The sequence below is a fragment of the Spermophilus citellus genome (genome assembly GCF_964194105.1).
Source record: "Spermophilus citellus genome assembly, chromosome: 13".
Taxonomy (NCBI): Eukaryota; Metazoa; Chordata; class Mammalia; order Rodentia; family Sciuridae; genus Spermophilus; species Spermophilus citellus.
Genome location: NC_138193.1, coordinates 84,640,331 through 84,661,481, shown reverse-complemented (window position 1 = coordinate 84,661,481; position 21,151 = coordinate 84,640,331). Strand labels below are relative to the sequence as shown.

At 40.7% G+C, this 21,151-nt stretch overlaps 1 protein-coding gene across 1 annotated transcript in view; it reads left to right on the top strand.

Annotated features, from left to right (window-relative positions):
• The first annotated feature begins 6,232 nt into the window (after window positions 1-6,232).
• TMEM178A (transmembrane protein 178A) overlaps window positions 6,233-21,151 on the top strand; it is a 60,690-nt gene continuing 45,771 nt past the window's right edge. The window contains exon 1 of the mRNA XM_081264963.1: window positions 6,233-6,721. Within this exon, the coding sequence (XP_081121089.1) occupies window positions 6,322-6,721 (400 nt within the window). The 5' untranslated portion in view covers window positions 6,233-6,321. The remainder of the gene's footprint in view (window positions 6,722-21,151) is intronic.

Below are 21,151 nucleotides of genomic sequence, written 5' to 3'. Positions count from 1 at the left end.
AGTTCTCCCCTCTCAGCACTCAAGCCAGAAACAACATGGTTCACGATTTCTCCCTTCCCTCATTTGCACTCACGGTGACTTGGTGACTTTGACCTCCATCTGCTAACTTCTCTGTTTCCACTGCTGCCTCCTGGCCCAAGTCACCCTTGTCTGCACGATTGTAATAGCCTCCTAACTGGTTTCCCTCTCACTTGCTATCCCCAGCCCTGATCCATTTTTCACATAGCAGTCTGAGTGACATTTAAAAACATTAATCAATTCATGCCCTTTCCCTGCTTAAAACTTTTCAAAGATTTTTTTTTTTTTTTTTTTTTTTTTTTTTTTTTTTGGTACTAGGGATTGAACCCAGGGCCTTGTGCAGACAAGACAAGCACTCTACCAATTGAGCTATATCCCCAGTCCTCAAGATTTTCTTTTGATTAAAGTCCAAACTCCATAGTATGATCTTCAAAGCCATTCATGATATGTTATCAACTCGGCTACTTCATCTCGTACCATCCCCCCCTCATTCACTACTCTAGCCCACAGTGAGCTCTTTTCAGTTTCTCAGTGATACAAAACTTTCTCTTACCTCAGGACCTTTGTATTGGCTATTCTCTAGGACTGGAATACTCCCTCCCTGGCCCATGGGTGTTCAATAATGAATAAATGAGAATAGTAGATTGTCTCCCTTATTTGACTAGTATAAATAATAATGTGGATAAATTGTGTCATTAATAAATGATTTGGCCATTTGTATTTATGGCATTTAAATGAGACGGTCTTGATATAATGGACTTAAGGATTTTCTGAAGCATGTTTATGTGTTTATGTAGATGGAGTAGGACGGGGACGGTGTGGGAAGGATGTATCTAGCAGGTGATAATGGTGAATCATGCATTCTAGGAGGTTGATGTTGATCTCTGTCGTTCCAAACTTAGGTTTCTGGGTAACTAGCTCAGAGGCTTAGGTAGAAAGTAGTGGGCCTGGAATTTTCTGAGTGGCTCCAGTGCCCATGTGTGCATTCCCCAGATCCTGGAAAGAAAGAGGGGAGATACCTTTTCTATTCACCTGGAACTATATCACAGGGGTTGAGAACCACAGACACTGGGTATTTCAGTTCTATCCAGTTTTTCTTTGGTTGTCAAACATGGTCTGAAGGAGCCCATTGGTAGGCTCCCCTGTCTTGGCTCGGGGCACCTATGTTTTCTTACCTATTTTCTATACCCCAGTTATCTGCACACATAGATGAGGTGGTGAATACAGTTAGGTATGGCAATTAATGAGCTACCATCTGCTCACACATCACACTTTGAGTGGGACTTAACATGGTTATGGGTTTCTTTGAACACTTTTTTTCCCCCTACCATATGTGCTTAAAGGATCCAAAAAGGAAACAGCTTAATCCAGGAATGTGAAAAAGAATGGTGACATTCTGCGGTGTGTCAAGGAAATGAGAAACTTATCAGGCACCATCTATTTCAGGGGTTTTGTGGTATTTTATGGTTCCAGGCATCTAGTAAGTGACAAAATGGCACTGCCAGGATGACTACCACATGCGTGGGGTAGAGAAGAGCACCATGGTGTAGGAGCTACCTCGAAAATTCACTTTTGGCTTTGTCTTGGACTGAGCTGACACATACAGAAAACACTCCTTTTCCTCAAGGGCCTGCCTGAGATAGCTTCTATTCCACTTGGCTTGCCCATGTTCTTTCCAATGGAAACCAATCTCACTGTACTAGATCTCCTGGTTACATTTGTTTGTTCCTCTGGGATAGCACGTATCCCAGACTGTCCCCCTGCATGGCCTTTTGCATTTCTGTTTTCCCCTTGTACTAACCTAAGCTCCCTAAAGACACAGACCATGTTTCATTCATCTTTGTATAATACAGCTGGGGCCTAGCATGATATCTTACATTGGAGGTGCTCAATATATGTTGTTGAATTAAAATAAAATTGCTTTAGAAAAACACTAAAACAATTCAGAGTGCTGACTTTAATATAAGATAGCTCAAGTATTTGCAGAAATGTCATATTGTAGATAAACAATATAATTGACTATACTCTTACTTTAAATGCTAAAATATATATATGATATTATTAAGGGGAAAACCCCTCACTCTTTATGAAAACCAGTGTATGGTTTTGGCTAAACTACATAGGCTCCATAGTGGGATCCAAATATTTGAAATTTGAAAGAATATTTCTTTGAACCTTGACATTGGGACAAAGGGTAAACGTCTCTTAGAATATTCATGGTTAGCTTAGTCAATAAATCATTTCCATAGCTCTGTGATACCTGGAGATTACATATGTGTATGTGAATGAGTGTGAGTATGTGTGTGTGTGTGTGTGTGTGTATGCCTTTTTATAAGGAAATATTTATTTAAAGAATATTTGACTATAGAGAAATATGAGAAATATGACAGATGTCGTAAAGCACTTAGGCATTATAGTAAATGTGTTTGAAGATGGGAAAAATATTTTGTTTTCTAAGTATTTAAACATGACCAGCACATCATTTGTAATGTTTAAATGCTATGGGAATACTGACAGTAACAAAGAAGAGCTCTAGAGTAATATAGTGAATCATTGTCTCTATCCTAGAGAGTTGGAGGCTGAAAGATGACATGATAAAAGTAACATCTGAGGAAGATGCTTCTGGAAACAGTGTCCGTGATGACTACGGGGGGGGGGGGGGGTTGGTCCCGGAATCATGGGGGTCATGGAGGAAGCTGGAGCATTAATCCAGATGTGAGGGGCATGGTGATTGTGAATCATAGAAATGTAAAGAGTGGATATACAAGACATGTCAAAGGAAGAATCTCTAAAAACTATATAATTCCCAAATACTGAGTTTGACAGACTTCAGTGACTCATCAACAGCATAGAAAGAGAAGTGGAGAGGGGGTAGCTAGACCGGGGGACATTGTGAGAGTTTAGTTTTGGACACATTGAGTTCAATAGAGTGAGACACCCAAATGGAAATTCCCTGGCTCTTTCCTGTTATTTTAGGACAAGTTTGTTTTCAGAGGGATGTTCTTGGGTATTTGATCTGGAGATGGCAAAAAGAAATTTATGACAAGTGAAGAACAAGCAAAGTTGGAAAATGTCGGGGTCATTGCACAGTCAAACCTGAGACATGCCACAGTGTACGGGCTGGATATTTGATCTCTCATCTTCTTGACTCTATGGCAAGCTAAATAACTGACTGTATTCTGGCTTAGACTACTGCTTTACTCATCTGTAAATATCTAGCCTGCAGTAAGTCACTAGAATCTTTTAACTATATGACTTAAACATGTAGAAAAAATATTTTCCAATGTCCCCAAATATTGAAGCCTTCAAATGCATATGAGGTAGACATAAAATCAAAGGGGTGTATTCTGACTGCAATGTTAATATCTCTGGTATTAGCCTCTTGGCAAAGTTTAATTCATCCTTTGAGAACTAACTCAAGAGACTCTATGCAGCCTGCCTGAATCCCCCAGGCAATTAATTAGTCTTTCCATTGTCCATGTTCCCTCAACATTTTGTTCCTATTTCTGCTACAGCACTTGCCTCTTATTCTATGTGTCTCTTTCTTGCCACTGATTAGGAGCAACTTGAAGATGGGAGCCATTTATTCATCTTTGTATGTCTCACTCTCCTCACAGAGCGGAGGTTAGCGGGTGATAGTTCTTTGTTGGAAATATCCAAAAGAGAAATTTTTAAAATGTGGATGAAGCAATATGCAGTTGCTGTAGCGGAGCCTGTGTACACATCATATGTCACATCCCGGCCGACACCGTTAATGCTGCACCAGCAGAGGCAGTGCTCTCATTACATACTGCTGGCCCATATTTGTAATGTGTGACATTTTTTATGAAAAACTGTCTAGGGCAATCCATCATATAGTAACCTTTGGATTATATGCTGAGACTGGTCTTAAAAAGAGACGTAAATGAACTTCAAGTATAATGCTATTTTCTAGGAAGGGTACGATCAAGGAGTTCTGGCTAGGAGAATGAAGCAGAACAGTATGTCCTTTTGAGTTAAATGGCAGTGCCTGAGAGAGAGGTTTCCTTCTGTCTAGCTCCAGTTGGGGAACGGAGTTATTGTGTGAAGATGATCCAGTGACTCTTGAGATGTGGCTGAATATTTCTTGTAGAACACCAGGTAAGGATTGAGAAGGGGATGAGGACGTACTAAAGGTTTGACATCCCTTAGGACTCTCCAGGTTTGTAATAACTTTATTTCAAGAAGCATTTTTTTTTAAAAATAAAAGGACACATGAAAACTTGAGCTAATTTTAGATGTCAATTGTGATTTCATAGTTCAAGGTTTACACATAGTTTCTCTGTGTATCCATAAAGATCTAGGATTTTACTCATATTGTGGAATATAAATAAAAGAAAGCTCCTAAGTCTCATCATTTTTGTGCAAATCCAGATAAGACTGCTTTGATGAGCTTAGTGTTTCCTGTTAAGGGAAAGCTTATAGGTGAGAGGAACACTAAAATTATAATTCTTTGTCTTCCTTAATTAGACTAGAGCTCACCATAGTTCTTACTGAAGCTGTGAGAAAATCCAAGCAATAATTCACATTGTCAGGTCAGCAGAAACGGGCACAGGGGTCCTGATATGACTGAAAGATTTGCTTAAGGGATCTATATGTGAACTGAACAGCTCAGAAGAGGCACATGCTTTTCCTTGGAAAAATACTGTCTGAAGATGCTGAGCACAAACAGCAATGAAAATAAATCCCAGCATGATTCTCAATACCACCTTTAAAGATGTCATTCCAGAGGAAATATATAAATCACATTAATACCAATTGATGTGGGGCACTAATTAATAAGTCCCATTAAATCATGGAGTAATGACATTTAGCATCTAATGAATGCCTCATAATCTCTTGATCATTAATATTTCATAGCATCAGAGCAGAATTGCCATCCCTGGGCTCCTGCAGCATGGTTTCCTGTCTCTGACATGGCCCCCAAGGGCATTAAGTGGCACAAGGGTATTGCACCTCTGTTGTACAGATTATATACATACACCATTAACTCTTAGATACCCTGGATCCTAATGTTTTTCTTCCTTTCAGAAAATGAAAATCTGCCTGGCATTCTTGGAATTAACATCTGTGACTACCCAGTGCCCTGGAAGAACAGAAGAGCTCAGATGTTGACTTTAGTGTGTAGCACGACTTTGTTGTTGACCCTCTCAGCCCATGAGAGAAACTTGCACAGGAGAAAAATCATTACTTTGATTTATTACTGGGGGCTTTCTTTATTCAAAGGCAATAATCACTTCACAGAGCAGGTGCCATTGCCAGGGCTTATTGATCCTATGCTTTTCTAGAAATTCCAGGAGGCTCCTCACTCCAGGGGGGGAGGTGGAGGTGGTCAACGAAAAAAGAAGTCCATCTCAGAGCAGGCTGAAATGAAGTGGGAGGAAAATCTCTGACTACCCTTCTGTCATTCCAGGGACACTCGGTGTCTTCTTTCAGAGGAGGGTCTGAGCTTACATAATGAAAGACTGAGAGGGAAAGAGCCCAGACAGAAGGAGCTGGCGGGGGGTCTAAGAGGCTGCACAATTCGGGCAGCAGGAGAAGGGTCCACTGCTAGAGATCAAGATTCCAGAGATTTAAATACTGCCGCACAGCCCGGGGTACAAAACAGAAGACAGTGATCAAAATCAACTTGGACAAGTGACAAGACTGAGTCTGATGTTGGTGAATGTCTTTTAAGGTCATTGGAGGGGGAGAGGACGGGAGGGAGGTGGTGTGCTCAGGGGTAGGTGGAGAGAGGCTTCAAGTCCAGGGCAGGGATATAAAGAAACGCGGATCCAGAAAGCAGAGGGACAACAGGAGTGGGGAAAAGAGCGACAGGACCAGTTGGAGAAAAGTAAGGGGAAAGTAGAGACAGGGTTAAGGGGAGAGAGGGAGATGAGAGTGAGAAAAGTGAGGACGGCGGGGAGGGATTGAAGAGGCATGAGCTCTCCCGAGAGAAGGGCGGACGGCTGGACCTGGGGATAGGGCGAGGGGCGAGGGGAGTGAGCGGCAGTGGGGTGCCCAGAGTGAGGAGAGGGGGCTGGAGAAAAGGAGGCGGGCAGGAAAGTGCGAGTGGCGCGGGGAGGGCGCGGAGCCTGGGGCCGGGGAGGGGGCGGAGGGCGCGGGAAGGAGAGCTGGGCGCGGGGAGCGGAGCGAGCGGGGGGGGGCGGGGAGGCCGTGGGAGGGAGGTGGGGGGCAGGTGGGGGGAAGAGGGAGGGAGGGCGCGCGGAGGAGAGCCGAGGCCAAGTGCATTGTGTCTGGCGGCGGCGCGCGAGCCCACCGGCGGCTGCGGCGGGGCGGGAAGCCATGGAGCCGCGGGCGCTCGTCACGGCTCTCAGCCTCGGCCTCAGCCTCTGCTCCCTGGGGCTGCTCGTCACGGCCATCTTCACCGACCACTGGTATGAGACCGACCCCCGGCGCCACAAGGAGAGCTGCGAGCGCAGCCGCGCGGGCGCCGACCCCCCGGACCAGAAGAACCGGCTGATGCCGCTGTCGCACCTGCCGCTGCGGGACTCACCCCCCTTGGGGCGCCGGCTGCTCCCGGGCGGCCCGGGGCGCGCCGACCCCGAGTCCTGGCGCTCGCTGCTGGGGCTCGGCGGGCTAGACGCCGAGTGCGGCCGCCCACTCTTCGCCACCTACTCGGGCCTCTGGAGGAAGTGCTACTTCCTGGGCATCGACCGGGACATCGACACCCTCATCCTGAAAGGTGAGCGGCGGGCGCGCCCTGCGTCCCGGCTGCCGCGCGTGGAGCGCAGCCCGTGGCTTCCCAGGGGCGCGCCGGTCCCCGCGGCCACCTCCCCGCCGCGGCCCCGCGCTTCGCTGCCCGGCGCATTCTTTCATCCGTCCCCGCCGCCTCCTTTCTCCATCCTGTTCCCTTTCTTTCTCCTCCGCTTCTCTTCCTCTTCTTTCTTTCCACGATTCCTCTATCTTCCTCATCCTGCCCTTCGTATTTCCCCATCCTTCAAGTCCGTGCTCTACCCCTCTTTCCTGCTTTTGCCTGCCTCTGGCCCTCTTCTTTCCCTCTCTCGTCCTTCTCTGTGCCCACACCTGCCTGACTTGGGATGCATGTGTGGATTTTCTTGACGCGCCTCCCTGTGAGGGCAACAGTCAAAAAGACTCGATTTTTTTTTCCCCCATTGGGTTCCTTCCTTCAAGTTGTGCTTTCCTTTTATCAATACCTTTTGGAAGAAAAGCGTTGCAAACCTCAGAGGAGGTTTGCAATCTCTTGGATTGCGCGGATGTTGGTATCAAACTGAACTGATGTGGGCACTCCACCCTGGTGGGCTCCTGGGGAGATAAGGAAGCCCCAGAACCTTCCTCCAAACACCCGAAGTGCAGGGTTTGTGTGGATTGGACTTCGAATACCAGTAGTTCACTAGGGTAGGCGTCTAAAGGCAGATAGGACACCTGCGGTATTCAGTGATAATGCCCCACCTGCACCAATCCCCTGCCCCATCCCATTCCTCCTCAGGAAAATAGCCAAGCCCTGTAAAGTGGATGTTCCAGACGTGGCATTAAGTCTTTACATATCACTCTCTTATGTTGTGACATCTTCTAAAGAAGGTTATTTTTATTGTTTTGTTATCTGGCACTGAGTTTGCTCTTCTGAAATCTATACAACACCTGGCTTCCATGCATGTAATCAGATAGTTTGAATTCATTCTCTCTCTCTCTCTCTCTCTCTCTCTCTCTCTCTCTCTCAATTCCACTCATGCAGAAACATCAATGTGACTATCCTTTAACTTTCAGAACTCAACCCCTAACAGAATTTTTTTTCCTTTCTGAGAGAAAAATAAATAAATACATATCTTCTTCCTTTGGACTCATTTCAAAAAAGAAAAAGCCCAATGTCAGTATATTTTTAATATTTAGTAGCCATTTAGGAAGGCAAATGAACAGATGTACATTAAATTACAGCTTGAAATGGATTACATAGAAAGGAGGCTAATAATGTGTTGGCTTTCTGAGTCTTGTTAGTTGGCGTATTCTTCATTTCTCAAACATGTCAACTTCCTCCTTCCCATGGCTAACCCAGCTGGGGACTGCCATCCAAACTGTCTGTACATGGAAGGACTCCAGCAATTTGTGGAGAATTGGATACAGTAATCTTCCTTTGGAAAGTGCACCTTTTTCTTTTCTCTCCTAACTTGCATCCATCTCTGGTTCCTCCTCATGAAGATGCTGCATAATTAATTCTGATAGTAACATAGTACATGAACAAACTGTAAAAGCTGAATTTGGAGGATCAGTTATGGAATGCTCATTTAGGCAAAGCAATTTTGAAAGCTAAGCAGTGTAGTCTGTCTTTGGAAATGACAGAACTGCATTTCCTTACACTCTTTCTATGCCTAGAGTATTTGATTGCATGTAATTTGGGTATAGTGTAATGCCTGAAACAGCAGGACAGAGTTCAACCCACAGCAGGAGAGGGACTCCCACAAGACACTGCAGAACATTTCTGCAAATGCCCTCACTAGCTGAGGCATATAGCTCTTGTCACAGTTCAGAATCAAATGATCTTAGAAGTGGAAGGACTTTAGAGGTGAATAAATCCAACCTTTATCCCATTGTCCTACCTCCCTTCTACAATCCTGACGGAGGGTTGTCCAGGCCAGCACTTCCATTAGACAGAACCCACATACTCGTTAAAAGAATTAGAGTTTTCTAGTCATGATGCATCTTCTAGATGAAAACAATCTCAGTTTTACATTGACAGTGTTGAGCTAATCCTTTGTAGAGACCACTGAAGAGTTTGAGGTTGTGATCAGAAGACCTGGGATTCCTCCCTGGCTCTGTTGCTCAATTGTAGTTTGTTCTCCCACAAGTGTCCAAGCCAGGAGCAAGGATGGCCTTCAGTTTTGTTGTCCTTACCATTAGGAAGGCTGACTATTCTTTAGAATATGATCTAGTTCTCACATTTATCACTGTTGCAATCACAACAAAGTAAATTTAACTTTCTGGGAAATTAATGAGCTGGCACTATTAAGAAATGAGGAGCTTGGAAGAAAGGGTGACACTGGTCTGTTATAGAATCATAATTTGTTGTTTGGGAGAAGGTCAGGAATGTCTTGGGTACTTCCAACAGTACTTAGCGACTACCCTACCTTGTGTTGGTTATATAACTCTTCTGAATCTCAGTTTCATCATATGGAAAATGAATGGATGACATCAATAGCTTCAAAATCCGGATTCTCTACATAATTTGAGAATGTCATCAATATTTCCCTATCTCAGATGATTTTGGAATCTGTATTGGGTAAATGTTATTGCCTGTGTTTAGGTGTCTGACATTAGCAGCAGTGGTATGAATTCTCTAAATGAGCCATATAAAAATAGAAACTGGGGGCTGGGGTTGTGGCTCAGTGGTGGAGAGCTTGCCTAGCATGTGTGAGGCACTGGGTTTGATCCTCAGCACCACATTAAAAACAAATAAATAGATGCCAGGCGTTGTGGTGCTCACCTATAATCCCAAAAGTTTGGGAGGCTGAGACAGGAGAATCACGAGTTCAAAGCCAGCCTTAGCAACTGTGAGGTGCCAAGCAACTCAGTGAGACCCTGTCTCTAAATAAAATACAAACAGGGCTGAAGATGTGGCTCAGTGGTCTAGTGCCCTTGAATTCAATCCCCAGTACCAAAAAATAAAAATAAAGAAACTAAAATAAAGTTTCAAAAAAACCCTAGAAACCGACATTACATCTAATTTAAAACTTTGGAAAACCAGAGTCCAAGTTCTTTTCTTACTTTTCTCTCTGAATTACTTTGTTTATGAAATCTAACATCCTATAGAAATTTTGATTGTTTTGAAAAGTTGACTCAAAAGAATGGGGAGGAATAGGAAAGGGGTATAAGGTCTGCCTGGCAGGTTTAGTGAGCTTTTGAGGAAAAGAAGTCAGCTTTTTTCTCTGTGGACCCACAGGACAAAGCCAGGAGGTGGGTAAAGGTTGCAGAGAGGAAAATATGGAAAATGTTATCACCATCAGGATTATTTGCATTTCTTATTACTGGAGGCAAAGACAAGGATTTCTGAGAGATGTGTAAGAGATGGAAACATACACTGTGAGCAATGAGAGATTAGTTTAGAAATGATATGTATAGACCCTATAGTATAAATCTACTTAAGAAAAGCCACATGAACCAGGATAGCATTGATCTTAATGGAGCTAATATTTGGAAGAATCATTGAATTCTGATTTTTCACCATGTCATTATGATTGTAATTCATTTGTATCTATCCCATACCTTGGAAGTGTTTAAGATTGGACCTCTAGGATTGGGGCTGTGGCTCAGAGGTAGAGGGTTTGCCTACCATGCGTGAGGCACTGGGTTCAATCCCCAGCACCACCTAAAAATAAAATAAAGATATTGTGTCCACCTATAACTAAAAAATAAGTATTAAAAAAAGATTGGACCTCTAACCAGAATCTTCAACAAGAGTGGAGGTAAAATTATTGATACATTCTTTAAAAACCAAGACTAGATCCTTATGCTGCTCCACCAAGCTGATGAAGAACAGTTAACTCACAAGTATAGTTTGAGGACAGTTGTTTTTCCGGTAGTAAGTTCTCTTTATAGCACTGTATTCACCAATCCACACGCCACTATCTTGCACACCAGGATGACATGAGATTTTATCAAATGCTTCAGAGATAATTGGTTTGCATTATAATTCTGTAGTTTACTATCCAGCTCAATAAAATACCCATAGAAACCTATTATGTACAAGGTAATGCAGGAAGGTTTTGGCTACACATATGGAGTTCTGATGTGTTTAAATATAAATTATTTTTCCACATAGACCCTTCTTGCAGCACTGGCTAACTTTCGACACTAAGGAAGATTCGCTGGTCAAAGGACTGGCTCTGAGAATATGAAATGAAGTCATCTTTCACCCAGGCGTGGGAAGTCTGGAATAGCTGGGGGAGCCTTGTGGTAGGGACTTGAACAGATGGACTTAAAGCTTAGCGGTTTTGGCATCCCTGTGCCATTGGGAGTGTGGGGGAGGTTTGAAAGAAACCTTTATGTATAAAAGTCATAAAAAGCTTATAAGGCAAGTGGGTTTGCATGATGTATGTTTGGGTCCCAGGCAATGAGAGGAGATGACCTAAAGATAGATTCTTGATTGAATGATTGATTCATTATCTGTTTATTCACCCAACAAATAGATACTGGAGTATTGACCTAGGTATAGGAGATTCATGTAGAGTGAACAAGAAGGATCAAATGCCTGCCTTAGAGTTTATTTCAAGTAGTGGCATTTGTATTTTGTGGTGGATTACATGGTAACTACTTCAAGTAGGTGTGGAAGATTACCTAATGGAGGCAGAGAGCACGGAAGGATGATAGTACTGGTGAAGTAAATGACAGAAAATCTAGTTCGAAGTGACAGAGCGCTGTGCCCTTTGGGGGACTCCCGGCCATTCTGTTCTGAGTACAATACATGTGTTTCAACTAGTGGATGCTTAGTAAGATAGGAAGACAGATGGAAGGAGACTCAGTGGAAATGTTACATGATGCTTCTTTCAGTTACTGAAAGCACTGACTTTAACAAATAAACATTGATAAGACTTGTGAATACACCATGTAGAACTTTGGAGAAATCAATTTTGAACAGGAACCCGAGTTACTGAAATTATATGGGAAGTTCCAACTGTTCTACTAGCTTCAACTTGAAATTTTAAATTAAAAACAACATTACCTTTCAAATGCATGTACTTTGTGCATGTAAATCAAATTCTTACATTATATACTGCCTGCAGTAAACAAAAGGAATATTAATGTTGTAGTGTTTTGTTTTTATGAAATTAAAAATGATCGGATTTCAGAAATGTGAAGATTATCATTCTATAACGCATCATGTTAACTTGTTTAAATCATTTGGGATTGAGTTCTTGAGACTTGAAATAAAATATGTCCTTGTGATTTCAGAAGCATTTTTCTTCTAATGAGATAAACAGAGATATCAAAGACAGTAGGACATAAATACTTTGTCATTTTGTTCTGTGTAAGAAAAGGAAAGTAAAAGATTTGGTAGGAATTCATTGAGTCTGCTCTTCACTGTGCTAATGATTTATCTGCTTCCCCTGTTGCTTATTCTCCATGAAATTAATAGTCTGTACAGGACCCACCAAGTTCTACCTGACACAGAAATAGATTGATGATTTTCTTCAGCTCATTTGTAGGCCAAAGTTTCATTTGTGTTAGAATAATTATCTCCCAAGAGGAGATGTATCTAGGGAAGCTGAGAGGCCAGCGTTCTTCTTCCTCCTGACTTGGAAGTTCACTTAGACCTTCTCTTGGCCTAGAAGATGTTGCTGGAAAAGGGATTCCTCAGGTTTGAAGATGCTAACATTGCAATTTAAGACTTCCTTTTCTTTTCTCTCTTTACTTCTTGAGGCAAGTAGTCTGAAATTTTTTTTTTGAAAATGCACTTATTTGATGCTCATATAAACATAATTTATATTTACTAATTTTTAAATTATGTGTATGAACTGTACTAACATATACATCATGAAATGTAGACATTAAATGAACCTTTTTTTAAAAAATTAAACAACTGCCAATTCATACTACTCAATGGCTACATTTGCAGCTTCATCTTATCCCAAAGTGTGTTGAAGCTGTGCACACCCAAGTGTGATAGTCAACACATTCTATTGCAAACCCTCATAAAGGTGATCTCAAAGAGAAATTAAATTCTTGCCACTCTATCATCAAAAAAAGATACTTGCTGCCATTCTTGCCATCTGCACAGGAAATACCTTTTAAAAATAATTTATAAACAGAAAAGTGGATAGTGCTTTAAGTGGTTTGTGATCAAAATTTCCAGATTCAATGACATTTTCATTCACCATGTCTTATGGATAACATTTAGCAATGGCCATGAGGGGAAAGTTTTGCTGTGTCATAGAAAGTTCACATCTAGTTATACCCAAGTCACTGTGACTTTTTTTTTCCTTAGCTACTGATTTTTCTTCTTCAAAGCTCAGAGAGAGCCCTCAAACCCCATCAGGCAGACTGATCATAATTGCAAGTGTTCTTGATTGCTGTACAAGATAAGCTTTTGTTGGAGGAGCATCTGGAGTCACTGAGATTCCTTGTGTCACTGCTGAGCATGAGATCCTGAGCAGTGGGAACATTGAAATGGTTAAGGCAGGTCACAGGGTTTTTCCAACTGTTATTCAGAATGATCTGTCCTTCATCTCTGTGTACACCTGCAGTGCTTTGTACTCCAGGTCATCAAATTATGTAATCACAGACTACTAGATTACAATCACAGATTGTTAATCTACGCCCCCACCAAACAAACCATGACCTTGGATTGGCTGTCTCCTCTGCCCAGAGTCCACCTTTCTTGTGTCCACTTTATCTTTCAGGGAAATTCCACTGTCTTTCTTTGAATCTCAATTGTGTGGATATCTGGGGTCCATTTTCTTGTATATTTTGCTGATTCAAAGAATAAAAGTAGATTTGGTTTGATCATCTTCTTCAGTTCTTATCCCTTCCCAAAGCAACTAGTGGGGTGGAAGGAGAAACGAGGATTGGCAGATAATACAGACAGCAAATATGTCTCTTGTGGAGTACAACATTAGCTCAGTATTTTGGTAATTCAGATAAGATCACTTTAACCATGTAGGTTTTAACATTTTCTGCTTTAGGTTTTAATTTTTTTGTTATTTGTTTGTTTTAAAACATCACACCATGGATATTGTCTAAGGCTGCGTGTAGCTGGTTGTAAAGATTTTTATCAAAAAATAAAAAGCATTTTAAAATGGACTTTATCTTTCAAACCTGGTAAAATTTATGACAGTTTATTCTTTTGTTCTCTCATAGCGTTTCCCCGTGGTTAAAAGTGATTGCAGTGATTAATCTGTTTTATTGCAAGTTTTAACTAAAAGGATGCAACTGAACTTCTTGGAGTCTGAGAGAGTCAGCGTCGGCAGTGGTGAGGCTGACAGCCTTTGTTTGCTGCAGAGTACCGGGAAACTACACGCTGTACTCCATCTTTCTTGTAACTCAGCCAGATAAGCTGATTGCAGACCAAACAATAATGTCATGGGGACACCCATCAGGGAATGCATTAGCAAGTGAAAAAGGGGGAAGGATACAAACCATATTTCTTTCCCTTTTCTTGAATTACTGAGGACACACTGAATTATTTTCTATAACTTGCTGGATGTCTCCCGGTGCTCAGACTTTTTAATATGTTGTTTATAGGTGAAAATCAATCAAGTCATTTCCCTGCTAAGAACCAAAAGGATATTATGTGGTTCCTTTCAGTTTCTCCAAGTTATTTGATACTATACTATACTACTATACAGGTAGACAGGGAACAGACTCCAGAAATTCTGGAAGTGGCAAATTGTGTGTATATGGATAATTCTAGAAGGTGCAATTATCTCCTTACAATAGGTCACTCAACTGCAAATCAACACTGATGCTTTCATCCCCCATGCAAATAAGCACTGACTTACATACTTAGGGTCTGTAAAAACAGCAGAACAAGGAGGGTAGAGGGAATCAGGGTGGGAGGCCCATTTGGCTGGGATCTCTTTTGTCAACATTTTAAGCAATTTTTATTTGGTGTGGGAGATGTGAACATTTGCTTTACTCACAGTCAACAAATGTTACTGTTAGAATTTTCTCTTTCTCTCCCTCCCTCCCTCTTTCTTTCTTCCTTTCTTTTGTAAAAGCCTGTTTAGTAAAACAACAACAATAGCAACAAAAACAAGCAAGCAAGCAGACAAACAAACAAACAAAAATAGTGCTAAATCCTCTTGGTTTCAAAGGATTGAGCTTTTCCTTATGGCACCCAGAGCAAAGAAGAATGGGGTCTGAGTCAATGGGTTAGTCTGAGTTTGAATGCCTTTTCTTTTTAAGACCTCACAATTTTTATTTTTGTACCAGAGATTGAACCCAAGGGTTCTTAACCACTGGGCAACAACCCCATCTTTTTTTTTTTAATTTATTTTGAGACAGAGTCTTGCTAAGCTGATTAGAGCTTTGCAGAGTTGCTGAGGCTGGCTTTGAACTTGTGATCCTCCTGCTTCAGTCTTCCTAGTGTCTTGGATTCTAGGTGTGCACTACTGTGCCCAGCTAAACTGTCACAATTTTGAAAACTGCCTATCGTAATGTTTACCATTGTCAGGAAATTTTAAGTATGTGCATCACGTTAAATATCATCAAATGAAGTTATCCTGGAAAAAACAACACAATTGATCACTTATGATTGGAAAATTATAAAACAGAACATCAGAGCAACAATTTAACGTGGCAGAAGATAAACTGCTACTGCTGGTGGTGAGGGACAAAAATTATAATGGCCAATTGGAATGAATATTCGAGCCTATGCCAGTTGGAGCTCAGTATTTGTTTTCTGCCACTGATAATTAAGAATCAGTTATTGCAGGTGACTTATCCTTAGTGTTTAACATATTGTAGGAAAACTGTAATTGGTGTTCAGAAAATGGATGTATTGGTTGCAGGAAGCTAAAGCTCACAAGTATTAGAAAAATAAAGAGGTAGGCTGAATGAAAGAGTGGCAGGAAAAGCAATAGTGACTGCTAACATGAATGGTTTTGAAAAATGTGGTTGTTGTTTTTTTTTTTTCTTCAGATGTTCTAAACAAAACAAAAGCGCAAGGTAACCATTTACCATTCGCAGTTACAGGTAAAATCCAGCCAGATGAAGCTGAAAAACAAGCATCAAGATCATGTTATATTGACTTCCTGCTTTTCTCAAAGGTTGCCTTTTCTTTTGGAAGGAAACTCAGACTAGTAGTAGGCAAATAGGTAAGCACAGGTAGAATCAAAGGAACTTCAAGCAGAGATGCTCACCTGATTTTTATACCGTGGTGTCTGTAATGGGTGATTTGCACTTGAGTAGCAAACTCTGGTCAATTACATGCAGTTCATCTCACTCCCTCCCTTCCTCTCTGAAAGCTAATCAGAATGCCTGTGAGCAAGGGAGATCGGCATAATCTCAAATTGGTTCTAATTTATAAGACAGTATATCCTTAGTATATAAGGATAGTATAGAAGGTTCCCTGCTTTGGTAGGGGGTATGGGTGGGGCTTAATTCAGACTACATCTTTCGGAGCTTGGGTTTGTATCAGGGGCTGATGGATATTGTGGCCTGGGTGCTTGACTCCCTCAGAGTCATCCCTGGGCACCACTACTGTTTTAGAAAATTGGCAGCTGTATAAATAACTCATTACCTGTTAGTTCTCTGAGCAGGTCCCAACACACCCGATTTGGGAAAATTCAGAATAAAAATTACAGTAGGAACCATAACAGGGCACAGTTGTGTATGTCCTCCAAATGTGATAGAGTTATTGAATTAAATGTACTTGAGAGTTGTTAAATAGAGTAGTTCCCTGTTCTATTTGGCGGTGCATACAGATGATTGTGCAGTAATATTTTGATTATGCCATGAGAGAAATTGAGTGCTTTTTACTAATAGGCTCTAGATTTTCATTTTGAAAATTTGTGGCATGGGTGCTTTTTAAGAGTATATTTTTATTTCTAAATTATCACAGTTTCTTGTTTTAGCACTCTTCCAGTTCTATTTGCAGGTTTAAATGGCAGAAATATTTTTTTCCTCTCTGATCAGTTCCTCTATGTACATAGTTTTCTGAAAGTACTTTTTTTCTCTTATTTCTTCCTCCCAATAAGAAGGAACATTACTGATTAGGTATGAAACATTATAATTGGGTGGGTGTAAATTTAAAAAACGAAGCTAATAAAGTGCTTAATAAACATTTATCCATTCCTGCGGGTGAGTTTATTAGTTAAGAATCTTTTAGTGTCCAATGAGAGAATACCCAAATAACAATGATTTAGTCTACAAGTAAAATGCATTATTTTTGCATAAGGATATATCTAGAGGAATCCAGCACTGGTAGTGAATTAAGAGATTTGAGCTGGGAGGCTTTAGAGTCCCAGCACAGGCAATTTTGCTTAAAAGCCTTGTCTCTTTCTGGTCATAGTAGTTCTGTGTGTCCTTTTCTCACATAGGAACAAGTCAAAGACTAGGAAAAAGGAAAGGCCATTTTTTTTTGTAATTAATACATGCACAACCCCCCCCCTTTTTATAATTGTTTTACATACTCCAGTTTTTATAATTAATATGATTTCTCATTGGTCAGAATTATGTCACATGACCGTTTTTAAACCAATCTCTGGCAACTGGAGTGGAATTACCATGATTCTCTTAGGCCAATCAAAGCAGTACTCCGTGGGATTGGGGAGGGGGGCCAGTCTCCTCAGGAATCTCTTGGCCACCTGGTTTCTGTTAATCAAGGAACAGTGGCTGTCTTACACCTGTAGAGGCTGCCACAGCAGAGATATTCCAATGGCATTCCCATCCTACCTGTGGTTGTTCCATAGTAGGACACTGCAAAAAGAACCCAGATTTCCTGCTAGCTCTTCCAAGTATACCACTGTCTCTACATCCTGCCCTGATTGACACATGGAAGTGCCCTGCAAGTGCTATGCTTTTCTTTTTGAAGAGCTGTTTGTGTCTCTTTAACCTCTAGTGGCCCAAAGGTTACAGTTGTTTCTAAGGAAGTTTATTTATAATTGTACTGTTAAAATGGAACATAGAATATTTGCAACTGTGCATCTGAGAGGATGTCCATGTGCTCTATGATCAGATGGTACAGTTGTTAAAATTTAATACACATTAGAGTAGTGAGGTCAGTGCTAAAGGGCTTCCCATACTCACAGCCTTTGTCCCCACCTCCACACCCATCCCACCCCACCCCAAAAAATAAATAAGTAAAAAGGAAGTTTAGCACACTCCAGAGAAGACTGTCACAGAGATCATTATTCTGATCATGCCCAGCCCCTATCCATTTGTAAAATCTGTCCAAACCATATGACTTGTTTTAATTTCTTGATTCCTTAGGGGAAAACAACAATATGTTTCATTCTAATTCCTTGACTGATACTGAGGGGCCATCATTATAATTTCCATGTGCACATACAACTGTAATTATTTTGAGAAAGAAACTTCGAAAAACTCTCTTTGCTATTGCTCATGTCTTGATGTGTGATAGAGGCACATATTCAAGATTTTAGAAATTAATCAATTCAAAGAAAGCCAGTATCATAATCCTTGAAATTTTGTCAAGAATCTTTTGCTTTTGAAAGTACAAATCTAGAAGACCATCTAAGGAAGTGATTGTTTAGCAGTATATGTTTCTATGTTTGGAGAGTAGGATGGACACAGGGCATATGAAGATGAACCCCAGTCATCTCAGCAGGAGTGTTCACGTCAGACCACTCCGGTTTCTTGATGGAATTGCTGTGTTCCTCCTGGATCTCTCATTTGACACCGTGAGGCCTGTTTATTAAAGCTTGGCACCTTCTAGGGCAGGAATTACGAAGCAAGAAAGTCTGAACTGTTGCAGATGGGCTGAGCTAGCAGGATTTTAGCACAGAAGCCTCAAAAGATGGTGTAAAACCACAAGGTATGTGGGTGGGCATATATTTGGACCACCAGATTGCATGCCAACTTGTAGGTTCAGGAAAAAAAAAGGCAGTAAGAGAGCAGAAAGAAAAAAGGATAGGAAGGCCGGGAAGGAGACAGGAAGGAACAAGACATTTGGCGGGTCTTTGGGGAACAATCTCTATACGATCTTATTTTCTTAAATACCCATTAGATACATTTAACTTTCTAAATTACAGTATTACCATGTCTTTCCTTTGACTAAAACTCTCTGATGGGTTCTCCAATAAGCTAAACATAGAATTACCAAAACCCTCAGCAGTTCCACTTGTAGATATACACCCAAATAAATTAAAAATGGATACTTAAATAAAAACTTTACATAACTCTTCACAACCGTACTATTCACAATAGCCCAAAGGGGAAACAACCCAGATGTCCATCAGCTGAGGAATGGATAAAGAAAATGTGTATGTCCATATACTTTTATTCCTTTATATGGTGGAACCTTGAAAGCATGCTGAGTGAAAGAACTCAGGCTCAAAAGCCCACATATTGAATTATTTCATTTATATGAAATATCCAGAATAGACAAACACAGAAAACAGGGATGGGGAAATAGGAAGTGATTGCTTAGTGGGTATGGGGTTTTTCTTTTAGGTATGAAAATGTATAGGAAAGAGGTAGTAGGATTCGATCACACAAGGTACTAAATATCATGAGTTGTATGCTTGAAAATGGTTAAAATGATAAACCACAATAACAACAACAAAAGACCCCCAAAACTCTTTTCCCACTGCCCAAAGCTTCAAGTCTAAATTTCTTTGGTTTTAAAAAGCTTTTGCCAGGGCTGGAGTTGTAGCTCAGTGGTAAAGTGCTCGACTAGCATGTGTGAGGCACTGAGTTCAATATTCAGCATCACATAAAAGTAAATAAATAAAATAAAGGTATGGTGTCCATTTACAACAAACAAACTTGCCATGAGGCTCTAGCTACCTTGCTGGTTACATGTCCGGCCTTTCTCCATGAAATCTAGGGTCAGGCTACTTTAGGCCATTTGCTGTTTCCTCTGTAAACTGTGCCCTTTCATGTTTCTGTGTCATTGCATATCCTGTTTTTTCTGCCTGAAATACCATCCTCTCTTGTCCATCTGCACAGTGTCTGCTTTTCCTTGAAAGCTTAGGGCCATTGTTATTCCTTTTCTAGCTTTTTCTTGAATCTACCCTCATTTCCTGCAGAATTAATTGCTTTATAGTAGTTTGGTCTTATCCACAGTTTTGCTTCCATGGTCAACTGCAGTCTAAAAATATTAAGTGGAAAATCCAATAAATAAATAATTCATAAATTTAAGTTGTGCACCATTCTGAAAAGTGTAACGAAACCCTGCACCCTCCTGCTCTGTACTGCTCAGCATGTGACTCATCCCCTGGACCAGTAAAACCGTACTATGCTACCTACCTGTTGGTCACCTAGTACCCTTTGTTATCAGACTGACTTGCAGTAGTATCTTGCTTGATGCTTGGGTTCAAGTAATCCTTATTTTACTTGATAATGACCTCAAAGCGCAATAGTAGTGATGCTGGTAATTTTATTACAGTATATCATGGTTGCTTTGCTTTATTATTGTCGTTAAACTCTTATTTGCCTAATTCATAAAATAAACTTTATGAAAGCTTTCTATGTGTGGGATAAAAACATGGTATATGCAAGAGTCAGTACCATTCACAGTTTCAGAAATCTACTGAGGGTTTTGAACCTCATTGTGTGTTATATATCTCTCTATTATAGTAATGTGTACACTGTACTGTAGTTTATTTCCTTGTCTATTTTACTCCCTACCTTAAGACCAAGAATATTTGATGCCATGCTCAGTACTTGGCACATGGAGATCTATTCATAGAAGGGCTATTAAAAAAATTGCATTTGATTGATTCAAATCACAATCATATTGGATCCATTTCTTTCTTACCTACTTCAGAGTTTTAATCCGATTCAAGGACAAGGAGAAGGGAGAATTATTCTGTCTTCAAAGACTAAGACACTAAAAATTCAAAGAAGACAAAGTACTTGGCATTAAAAAATAGTAGTAGATGTTAAAAAAAAAACAAAAAGATGAAAATTAGCATTCCTTGTATGCTTTTACCTCCCAAGGACTCAAAGTTATTAGTATAAAATTAAGAGAGCTTTTTTATGAGGGTTTTCCTCATAAAATGCTCTTAATCTTTATCAGAGAGATTATAATTGTTATTCAGATTTTCTTGTCTTTCTGCTTATCTCTAGGAAGTCCCACTGTCAGGAAGTGTTTCTTTGTCTTCTTTCTTCCACAGGAGCCAGTAGGGTGGTTTTCAAATCATTGGAACTCAATATACTGGTAGTATTTTACCAAGTTCATTTTATGCATGTCCTGTACAGTTTTGGCTTATTAAATATTTTTTTTTCAAGAAGATTCTTGCAAGTCCAACTATATACTTTCCTTTACCAGGAAGCAGAATGGCTGAATGAATTTGAAAGACTCTTGTTTGCTGCCCTTCATTAAGCTCTTAGCTGTTTTGCTGCTGTCAGACCTGTTGGTAGGTAGGTTTCTGTGTGCTGAGAAAAGCCTGTAGTCACGTGGGGTGCAAGAGTGCTCTTGAGGCTCTTCAGGCAGAGGTGGCTCTTCAAGAGATGAGGGGCTTTGCTGGCATTTTGA